This window comes from Castor canadensis, chromosome 4 (genome assembly GCF_047511655.1).
Source record: "Castor canadensis chromosome 4, mCasCan1.hap1v2, whole genome shotgun sequence".
Classification (NCBI taxonomy): Eukaryota; Metazoa; Chordata; class Mammalia; order Rodentia; family Castoridae; genus Castor; species Castor canadensis.
Genome location: NC_133389.1, coordinates 23,394,858 through 23,407,009, shown reverse-complemented (window position 1 = coordinate 23,407,009; position 12,152 = coordinate 23,394,858). Strand labels below are relative to the sequence as shown.

Genomic DNA, 12,152 nt, shown 5'->3' with positions numbered 1-12,152 from the left:
CTTAAATCATGCCCACAGCCGTTTTTGCTTTAGTTATTTCTCAGATAAGAGTCTTGCACTTTTTTGCCTGGGTTGGCCTCGTACAGCAGTGCTCCTGAACTCTCTTTCCAGAGAAGCTGGGTTTCTAGGCATGAGCCACTGTGCCTAACCTGGAAATTACCTTTTCAAACAATTCATAATAACAAGTCAGAAGATATCATATTAATTTTGCAAGTATCCAACAAGAAGTAATAGCTCAATATTCACCAATTCAGTGTTTGTGGCAACTTTATAGAAAAACTACTGCAAGTAGCAAGAATTGGCCACATCTAAAAACAACATTGTACTCTACTTTTTTTTTTTTTTTTTTTGATGGTATTATGGTTTGAGCTCAAGACCTTGTTCTTGCTAGGCAGTTGTCTACCACTTGAGTCATGCCTCCATCCCTTTCTATTTTTAGTTATTTTGGAGATAGGGTCTCATGGTTTTGTCTGGACTGGACTGGGCCACAATCCTCCTATTAATGCTTCCTGCATAGCTGGGATAACAGATACATACCATCACATGCAACTCTTGGTTGAGAAGACGTCTTGCTAATTTTTTGTTCAGGCTGGCCTCAAACTATGATCCTCCTGATATCTGTCCCCTGTGTAACAGAGATTACAAAGTAGCCCTTGTACTTGATTTTCTTAATGTCACAATTGATGTCAGATATTATGGTTTGAGATTTGGAAATTGATAAAAGACCTCAAATACTAAGTTTTTAAATGATGGAAACTTTTATTTAAAGAATCATGAAGACCTGGCATCAAAGCTCTCTAATGGGAATCCTTATTGCAGCCTAACTCTCCAAGGAAAATGACATCAGTATAATCTCACTCTTGCTCAGCAGGATCCAGACTCATTATGTTCTCAGTTAAAATATGATAGCTTCTTGGGTAGAAAGATATTTGAATAATTCTGTCTTACTAGGTTTTAAAAAAATGTTCATAGGCGTGCTATTATGTGTAATTCATACTAAGTTTGTTAAACTGTTGAATTTAAATCATGCTAATAAAAACCATGAGACCCTGAAACATCTCTCTTGTAAGCTCTCACACAAAAGGTTAATTTATTCCAACCAATTAATTTATTAAGCACATAAAGGGCATATTAAGATAATACTACAAAATAACTTTTCAAATAATAAGTAAAGCTATGTTACAGAAAGTTCTGACCTTTCATTACTTGTCCTATTTCTTTGTAGTAAATATAAAAATCACTTCAAAGAAATCTTATTTCTTTCATTTATAATCAGAATCTTTTAACAGAAAACATTATTTAAAGACTTTGATGAGTTCCTCCCTCTGGGATTTAGGTTATATCAGACATGCTTATTATTTTTCCAGTAATAATGAATCAGTAATAATTTATCTAAATTTATGTAACTATTTTTTCATAAAAGTGATAATCTTAGGTAACTTGTCAAAAGACATTGTTTCAATTTTGCAAGCACTCAGTTATATTTATTTGTGGAAAAAAAGGTTAATTTGTCTTTTGCATTGAAGTAGAATCAAATAATATGTGACCTTTGTTTGGCTTCTTTTACTTAGCCTAAAATTTTCATGGTTCTTCCATATGTGGTATGCGTCCCTTTTGTAGCTGGATAATATTCCATTACAAGGATATACCACAGTAGTCAGCTCATGATTTTGTGTGGACATTTGTAGTTATTCATCTTGGTTGGAAATTTGTAGGTGTTTTCCTCTCACTTTTTATCACCTTTTCCCTGCTTCAGGAAAACATTTTTTTTTTTTTTTTGGCAGAACTAAGGTTTGAACTTAGGACTTTGCATTTGCTAGGCAGGTACTTTAAGAACTTTTTCCATTCTTTAAAGAGCTTACTAAACACTGGCAGTAACTTCTCCCTGATCTTAAATCCCATATGCTTGTGTTTTCTCAGAGCCACCCATTGGGCAGATGCACCCACCACATGGCAGTGTCACCCCTCAGAAGAACAGCAATCTACTGGTGATCATCGTAGTCACCATTGGCATCATCACAGTGCTGGTTGTGGTGATTGTGGCAGTGATTTGCACTCGGCGCTCTTCAGCCCAGCAGAGAAAGTAAGTCACACCCAACACCCAAGAGGAAGGCAATCACCATCTTCGAGAGTTGTACTCTTGGTAGTCTTTCTGTGTGCCTTTATAATTTGTCACCTGTTCCTTATCTCCTGACCCAAGCAAGTCTTGCTTTTTTGCCTTTTGTCCATTCTAAGCTTATAATTAAGTAATAGCTAAACTTGCAGATTGCACAATAGAATCCCTAAAGACCCACTTGCCTTTCTGTTTGCTTTTACTTCTCAGGGCCAGATTCTTCACTTCAAGACAGGGCAGAAGCTCTGTATATAACAACAGAGATTGGACTCCATGGTGTCTGTGCTTCAGGCTCTCTCTTCAATCCTACAGACAGTTGTGGAGTCTGCTTCTCTATGAGTACTTTATCACTTGTGACAGGGAGGCCTGTCGGCAGTTAATCAATGCTCACTGAATGGATAACAAAATATAGAATACCAAACTCAGTGTATTACAAATTGTGGAGTGCTCAGCTGAGAGGCAGTAGTGAAGAAAGAAAAGAGATTCCAGAGATTCGAAAGGGTTCATATTTCTTAGTTCTGGTTAATTGTCAGAAATTAAAATTGTTGAGATGTTAAAAAATATGTTCATATTATATAGCTACAAGTTCTAACACATGCACAAAATGTTGGATCAAAACACAAAGATTAGAATGAAAATAGGGTTTTAATGAAGTTACTTCCATTCCAAAAGCACTCAATTGTCAGCAAAATTGCCTTGTGTCCACCAATTCTGGGACTGAACCATAATATCCTAGTTATTCTCTGCCTCTTTTATTTCTTAGTCTTTTTTCAAATCTGGTTTGATATGTATTTTTCCACTGTTCTCCTTCACTGGGTAGAATATTTTTTTAGCCTTAAGCATAATGCTAGTTCTGAAAGCCTGAGGCATGGGCACAGAGGTAGCTGGTTTGACAACTATATTTACAGTCATTGCCAGACAAGGATTCTCCTGAAAGTACTTTTCTCTCTTCTCTTGCTATTAGCAGACTCTCTCTCTTCTACAAATCCTGTAACTCTATTTGTTGTTCTCTAGTGAATCACTCAGCACTCTGAAGTGAGGTGTTTAGAAACAGAAAAAAGTGTCACACAGGTAGAGGGGCAATTTTTAGATTTAGTTTATTTTTATGGCAGAACAAATTTTATATCCACCTACACTTATAGCATTGGATTATTTTGAAGCTGGTAATCACTTGCATGCTGGTTCATTGTGCCCAAATGAGAACCTGATGGAATGAGCTTACTGAGACCAGCCTCATGTGTAAGCATTCTGAAAAAAGATCACAGAGCTTCCTGAATGCTGAGCACTTGATAAGTCTCTAGGGGTAAAAGAACTAAATGAGTATGTGTTTTAGTTCATTTTCTGCTTCCATAAAGAGAATACCTGGGTGCTGAATAACTTATAAAGCAGAGAGGTTTATTTTACGCTCATAGTCTGGAAGTTCAAGAACATGACCCTGGGGTGATCTGTTTCTTGTGAGGACTTCCTGGCTGCTATACGCATGGCGAAAAAGCAGAATAACAAGTGGGCCTACAATGAAAAAAGAGGCAACAAGAGATGAGAGGTGGCCTTACCTTTGTTATAATGAATCCATCCTCATAAGCTCAAGAACTCATTCCTATAGTAAAAGCATTAATCATTTTTAAAGGCCCCAATACCTTTCAACACCTTACGCTGGAGATATGAGTTTCAGTGGAGACAAACCATGACAAACCATACCACTGACCAATCTCTTGGTCCAATGTTCCCAGAAAAGAGGTTGTGCAAATGGGATGGTAGAACATCAAGACCTTAGGTCTCTGAAGCAGATCTGAGAAAAATCACATAAAGGGAAGAAGAAGGAAGCACCAAAACCATGGTCATTCTACTTTGTAATGGTTTTCAAAACATCCACGCATTCACTAAGCTAAATCATTTAACTAAACCATCTGTAGTGGGTTTGTTTCTTGATGTTAGTTTTTTTCCCTTGTTATCATTATTGTGCCAAGAATGTTTGATGGTCAAATTGGCTGATAAACTAGATTATAAACGTGTTGTTTCTCTACAGAGAAAATGTCAGTCCTCTCAATATGTAAAAGTGAAATTTGAGGCCATCTTGAGAAAGTCTCAAATCATGGTAAATCCTATTCTAAGCAATTTAGTACAAGCTTTGCTGTATTATTTGAGAAGAACAAATGCTGAATCCTAAGTATAACTTGTTTTATGAATTAGGCAATGGATGAAAGAATAAATGACTCCACAAATGACTGAGAAAACAAAGAAAGTAAATTTCTAATTTAATTTGGTTTTTCCTCAGCCTACCCCCAAAACTCTTAAAATTTACTTGTATTTTCATGCTTGATTTTATATTTTTTTTCTACTGGCAGACCAATTGGTCTTCATCTTTCTGTGTTTTTTTTCATATGCTTAGCAGAAAGAAAGAGAAAAGATTTTCTTCAAGTTGCTTCTGAGTTTTAATTGAAATTTCTCTTGATTTCATTGAAGACTGCCCCAAACACCATCACAAATGAGGCCTTTGGAACAAATTGAGTAATGCAGATGAAAGCAAAATCAATTCCAATCTGAAGCAGAAATAAGATTTTTTACAGAGCTCTCAGAAAATGAGAGTTTACAGTAATTAATAAGGTGATGTAGGAAGCACATTCATGGCTTCTTTAATATCTCTTTGTCTAAAACTGCTAGTGAATGTAAATTTTTCCTTGAGATTGGTTGGGGACTTGAATTATTACACCAAGTGGATTGAAACATTCTTATGAAGTATTAGTAATACCTATTCAAGATAGCATATATGCATTTCACGCTAATTTATCATAGGTTTTTATTTATACATATGTTTAATGACATGCAAGAGCTGATGAGTCACAGTCTAGTGGCTAAGATTTCATTTTTGCCATAGAAAATACCTAACAAAAGTTAGTAACTAACTTTCCACTTCTGGTACTATTATATCTTTAATTAAACTAATTGTGTTACCTAAGGTAAGACCCTTAATCCCTGAGTGTCAATTTCTTCAACTATAATAAGAATTAGGACCAAGTCATCTGCTTTACCTTTGAAACACAGAAATCCCCCCCATGGAATAGTACGAAACTATAGTATCATAGGGTAGGGTAACATTTAGCTTTTAATCAACATAAAATAAAACTTTACACTTATTTTTAATATTTATTCATTAAAATTTGTAATTCAAAGAGAATCCCCTTATCCATTTTTATTAGTAAGATTATGGTAGAACATCATAATACCGAATGATTATATTGTATGAAAGCTTAAATTGATGGGTGTTTTCCTGTGCTTTTTAAAAATAATAACTTTTTCCTGGCAAACATATAGATCACATGTTCTGTTAGGTTAGAATCTAGATGTAGATACTAAAAACAAAATATTTGACATTGAATATGTCCTAGAAATCCAAAACACATGGTTATCTATCTGAGTAAATGAAATGTAAGTTTCCCTTGATAGATTCACTTTTTGGTTGAGCCTTCTGGTTGATTTGACATGTGCATGGCAAGTTTTAAATATTAACATATATTCATATCTTAACAAAAATAATTATTTTCAATACTGATGCTGAAGATCAAGTGTTTAAACTCTCAAGTAAAACACACTGCATTTTAACTTCTGTAGGTGACTGACTGATTTTCAGCTTTTTAACATTTCAACCGTGTTTCAGTATTCACCTCACATGGATTTTAGCTGGCAAATTCTTAGGACTTTAATATATCTTAATTACATCTCAGAAAGTACAGATATAGTTGAGTGACAAGAATTTGCCCTAGATTTCTAATAAAAGTTGTTTTATTTTATTTTTATTAGCCATTGATATAATGCAATGACTAATATAGAGGGGAATGAGGGGAAGATATTTATGCTTAATCATTTCTTTACACCTTCACGTCGACTCCTCGTCTCCTGAAGCCTTCCCCAAACACTAGTGGGGATGAGTGCTCCTGCCTTACACGCCATCAGATCTTGAGCACGTCTTTGACCACTGAAATTAATACAGAACTGTTTATTTGTCTGCCTCTTGTGCACAACTTGAGCAAAGGATGCTTAAACATATAGTGGGGACTAAATGATATCTTACAATGAGGCAAAAACAACTGTGAGTTGACAGTAATAGTTTAACTTCAAATGGACACAGACTTGAATAAAATGAAAATGCAGCACAGGTTGCATATAACCTATTCACACCCCCAACTGATAGAAAGGGAAAAGAAACTCCTCTTAAAATACTAGGTTAAGTGCAAAGTAAGCAGGAGATAAACGATAAAGAACTGGTAAAGAACTTATAAAATCAACAACGGAAAAATCTTTTGTATTTGAGTGACATAATCATTATTTGTTTAGAATGTGAAAATCTTCTTTGTGTTAATTCTTTAGCTGCAAATATTTCTGCAATTTCCCACACATTTGTGGGTATTATTCAAAATGTTTCTGTTGGAGGCAAGCCTCTCCTGACTTGGACCCTCTATTTTTTCAGCCTTACTACCTGCCATGTATCTAACTCTAATGATGTGAATGTTCTCAGGAACCATTCTATTTTTCATTCATTTGTTAAGCACCTTGTATCTCACTCATCTTCATATTTGTAGTGCTTAGCACATTTCTTGACACATAGTCAATATCCAATAAATGTTCACTGAATAAACAAATGAATAAATACTATAAAACAATGGATAATGTTGGAGAAGGGAAGAGAGCAGATTGTTCCCGGGTTGCTGTAGGAATGGGATTACCACAGAGGGAGCAGCTGAGCAACTCAATAAGACACCTGGCATCCAATGGCAAGATAAGTGATAAGAAAGAGAGATGAGGAAATGATTTAACTAATCTAAGATTTCATTAGCGGTTAGGAAGCCATGCTGTAATAGAGAAGATGAGGGGAACCTGAAAAATAAGAAGTTTGTAAGTAAATAGGACTACAAAGGCATTCTGGGCAAAAGTTCAACAAACAATCAAAGCAAAGCAATCTGAACACCAATGCTCAACCATGCCATGAGAGCTTTGCCATGATAATAGAAAGCAAAAGGAGAGAGCATTGAAGAATTCTGTGCTTTTCCTTTGTTCAAGAATACATGGTGAAAGATGAGACAATCCAATTTTAACATTGTTTGTTTTGAAACAGAAAGATCACTGGTACTGTGGAAAAACATGTATTTGGTATTACAAAGGGTTAAACATGATGGATATTCTTTGTCTGATAGAAATACTAGCCTTAAAATAAAAATAAATGAATGAACAGCATTTTTCAAACTTGAGGTGCATTAGAGTTCCCCCAAAAGGCTGTTAAAGCACAGATGGCTGCCCACCACCTCCCAAGTTCCTGAGTCAGTTGTTCTGAGGAAGGATCTGAGAGCATGCATTCCTACCAATGACCCTGGTCCATGGACTCTGCTTTGAGAACCATTGTACTGGGAGTATCTGCTTAAACACTTTAAAGATTCCAGTGGTGAAACAGAAGAACTGAGTGCTACAATGAGAAGCAGTCATTTTGTAAAAGAACCAACAGATGGGCAGAAGGTCAGGGTGCCAGCTGTTCCTGTAGGTTTTAAGAAAAATACCACAGAATTTAGAGATGAGCACTTGTTAGTTTTATTGCACACCTGCTGTCATGGGGGGTGGGAGGGTGGAGTGGGAACCTCTCCAAGGCCAAAGAGTTCTCTTTTGAATAAAGTTGATAAGAAACAAAAATACTTGAGTGGTTATTGATAAAATATATATCAAAAGGAAACAAAATAGTCTGTTTAGAGATCTTGAACATCTTTGCTGACAATAAGCTGGCAGTGTGAGAAGTCTTAGTAGAGGTCTTGGACTAATTAAAATCCATCAGAAAAGTGCTTATGAATTTTATCAGGAATGATAATTTCTTCCCAGATGAGTTCATAAAACGCAATCCACAAAGAGGTTCTGCATCAGTTCAGGTTTAGAACTCTTTTTAAAAATAGAAAATGCCTGGAATGCTTGACCCCGGAGTGATGGGGACTTGGCAAATGAATGAATGAACAAAGCATGCATGTAAACATGTGTAACCCAGAGTTCATAATTTATTACTGGTCTCAAAAATGTTTTGACATTGTTCCCATGGGCTATTTAAATATTGAGTAATCATGAGGAATCTGACTGTGCTTTCCTGGATATGGGAACTGATATTTTTCTGTATACTGTCACATAGATGTGGGGATTAAGTTATTTAGTGTTTTGGTCTGGTAGAAGGAGAGACAGACAACTAGGTGAAGCCTACAAATTTGAGAATGACATTAAATTCTTCTCCCAATATTAGCCAGGGTAGACTACAAAAATAGCTTGGGCAAATCGCAGATCAGCTGAAGAGGGCAGGTGAATTACAAAGAAATGAATTCAGAGAATGGTGCTTAGTAGAGTTATTATCTTAAACACAGGAAAATTATCTAGGAGTCATTATTCTCCATTGTCTGCAGACAGTGTGGAGCTGCTGGCAGGGTATCAGGAAAATACAGGTAGTCGTTGGGAAAATATTAGAGTAGCAAACACACATTATGTCTTTACAAAATAGGTGTTAAGACTAGAGTTCATGTCTCCTGTCTCATCAGCATGCTTCAAGAAAGACAGAAAAGAATGTCAGGAAAATTCAACAAATCATACCACCAAATATTTATTAATTGGCAAATATTTACAAAACTTCTTATTCAATACTTGGGAGGGCAAAGCCACTCCCAATGACTTTGCACAGGTTATAAAACGGTTTTCACTGAGAGTAGCTTGTTTGAGCCATTTAGCAACAATGCAAAGCAATTATCTTAATAAGCTGCTTATTAGAAATGAGGAAAGTGGGAAAGAGATGCTTCTCTGGTGCTGTCAAAAGTAGATTTTAACTGTTTGCATTCTGCCTTCTAAGAGGCATGATGATTTTTAATGAGCTAGAAGTCACAAGTGGAGACTAAACAAATATAAAATTGTATTAGCAGGGTCAAAATGTGTTTCTGAAAAAGGCTAAATGATAGATACAGTTTAGGATTTCCAGGCCATATAGTCTCCATCACAAGTATTCAGTTCTGCCACTACAGCGCAAAACAAGAGCTTGGATTTATCTCAATGAAACTTTATTTACAAAGACAGGCTTGGGCAGCTTTTGTCTGCAAGCCACAGTTTTGTGACCCCTTGCTGTAGAGAATGACTGGCCTCAGAGAGCATTTAAATCGCACTAGCCCAAAGATGAGACTATCACTGAAAAAAAATGAATTTAGGTTGCTAAATCCTTGTTGAGGCAAATAAGAGACATTTGAAACACATTTCCAGAGGACGGGTCTTTCTCTTCTCTTTTCAAAGGAGTCTCATTGTGTTTGAATTCAAACACTCAGTGACTCCAAGGCAAAAGTGTTTTATTTGCCTAAGAATGTCCTCAGGTGGCCTTTTGTTTTCAAATAACAAGAGTCCCAGTTGCACATTAAGTTATACAGCTGAAGTATAGACTTTCTTCTAAGCCCCAATCTTAGCTGCTGGCACAAATTCTGGCCTTTTTATTTCTATCTGCCCTTTCAAAGAAACTCCTTCATTTATCTGCTAAACAGATGTTGCAGTCAAGTACCTTATGCCTACCTCCAAAGATTGGCATATGGCTCCATCTAGCCCGTTGTCACCTGTGCATGAATCTCCAGCCGGCAAAGCTGGAGTAAGGAGCTTTCTGGCAGACAGCCTAAGCCCTGGGGATACAGCACCACATCTCCCATAATGTGGTGAGAATCTAGGGGAGAAGAGGAAAGGAAGCCAAGACAAGTCTGCCAATTTTGGGGTTTCACAGGATTCCTCCTGGGAGTCCTTTTGTTTCCTTCCCTGCTTCCAACTTGAATTGACTGAAGAAAAAGAGGAAGCACCGTTGGAAAGAGGCACTCACATTTGCCTTCTAACTTTGTTCCATAGAAAACGGGCCACCCACAGTGTGGGCAAAAGGAAAGGCAGCCAGAAGGACCTCCGACCCCCTGATCTTTGGATCCATCATGAAGAAATGGAAATGAAAAATATTGAGAAGCCATCAGGCACTGATTCTGCAGGAAGGGACTCCCCCATCCAAAGTTGCCAAGACCTCACACCAGTCAGCCACAGCCAGTCAGAAACCCAACTGGGGAGCAAAAGCACCTCCCATTCAGGTAATTATCTTCTCATTTGTGTCAGGAAAAGAATGCCATTCTGAACCCCAGATGGGAATTTTCTGCTCCTTTTTTTGATAGAGGTATCTTCACCAATTTTCATGCTATTTGGGGTCACTTATCAATAATTAAAATAATCTGATATAAATTTGGTTCATGAACCAATGATACCTCTATGTTCTCCATCATCCTGTAGCCTACATTTTATAATTTTAAAAATTCTTGAAAGTATTAGAGGGTGAGAAGTAATATACCTAGAATATGTTGAAGGAAGAAACATAAATGATATGATTGTTTTTTCTTAAATCTTGAACAGAAATTTTGTCAAGGCAATAAAGTTTGAAGCTATTCATATAGTTTTATGATCCCAGTATACATAGATAACTAAAAGTGGATTCTAAATTTGCTATCCATCTCTGTGTTAAAGAAACATGTCAGATCAGGGGAACTTGAAGTATGAAAAGTAAAATACTCTGTTATTTTGACCTTCATTACCATAGAGATCAACTCTCCTCGCCAAATGATTTTAATCACATTATATGATCACTAGTTTGATAGGCCTGTTTAAAAGCTGTTGGTATACCAAGGAGTGTGAAGGGAAAAGCTCATTTTTTTTCAATGAATTAGTGCAGAACAACCACTGATTTACCTGGAAACACTAAGAAATCTACAAAGTGATAAGACAGTTCTCGTTCTGTGGGTCATCATTATTATCTAAATGCTTTTGAGAAGTAGAATACTATATCAACTACTCTTCAAAAATCCCTTGGTCTTTTCATGTCGTGATTATAGGATGAGTAGCCAGTGTTTTTAAATTAAATTAAATATTTTTGTCATTTGAATATACAAATGGTTTACTGGGCTGTCTCATCTCAGAACTGCATAAACAAGGATTTCAATTATTGACTTTCAACCATGAATTAAAAATTGTTTTCTAGCATTTAAATGATATCTCAAGCATATTCCCTAATTTTTTGTCACTTTTAGTAATTAAAGGACAGTATAGTCCTACTGAAAACTGTAATCTAAAATTTAAATGAAAGATTCTCCTTCCTCATGGCTGGCTAGACTTTTTGTTATGCGGTCTGAAGTTTAAATAGTCTTAAAATCTTCTAGAACCTTTGAACAGAGTGGACTGGTGGAGCTGGGGGTAAAGGATGGAACAAAATCTGTTTTTGAAATACCTTTACACCCTTTTCACCACATCTTAGTTAGCCTTCCATCACTGTGGCCAAATATCTGAGATAATTGACCTCCAAAGAGTAAAGATTTATTTTGGCTCACAGTTTCAGAGCTTTCAGTCAATGGTAGTTGGCCTTGTTGCTTGGAGCTGTGGCAGCACAGTACATCATGGCAGGGACATGTGGCAGAGGAGGCCTGTTCACCTCATGGTGGTCAGGAGGCAAAGCGAGAGAAACAAAAAGGGGCTGAGACACAAAATCCCCTCTAAGGGCACACCCCAATGACCAAACTTCTTTCCACTAGGCTCCACCTCCTAAAGGTCCTACCACACTCCAATAAAGCCACAGGCTGGTGACCAAGCCTTTAACACATGAGCCTTTGGGCAACATTTGAGATCCAAACTATAGCTTCTCACCTCTTCCTGGGTATATGAGGGAAGAAGGAGGTCATGAAGAGGGGAAGAGGAAGGAGCAATAGAACTCTTGAATGTTCTTCCTGCTTTTCTGGACCCATGTACTGTTCCTGAGTAGAATCCAAATTCTGATTTTTTTCTGAAGCACAAGTATGAAATCTTTTTTGTCACCCTCTCTTTTGTACTTTTAATGGGTTTCATCGTGACTTTTATATACATGTATATATAATATACTTTGATCCTATTCATCTCTTAACCTCTCTTGCCTCCCACAGATCCCCTTCCTTTTCCCAAATAGTCCCCTTTCTACTTTTATATTCTTTTTTTTCTCTTTTTA

The 12,152-nt window shown here is 36.6% G+C and overlaps 1 protein-coding gene across 2 annotated transcripts in view; it reads left to right on the top strand.

Annotated features, from left to right (window-relative positions):
• The window catches only part of Dcc (DCC netrin 1 receptor), a 1,132,969-nt gene that overhangs the window by 1,056,945 nt on the left and 63,872 nt on the right, over window positions 1–12,152 (top strand). For both annotated transcript variants that reach the window (XM_074069811.1, XM_074069810.1), the window contains exons 23-24: window positions 1,921–2,083; window positions 9,995–10,221. In XM_074069811.1, coding sequence (XP_073925912.1) covers window positions 1,921–2,083; window positions 9,995–10,221 — 390 coding nt within the window. The remainder of the gene's footprint in view (window positions 1–1,920; window positions 2,084–9,994; window positions 10,222–12,152) is intronic.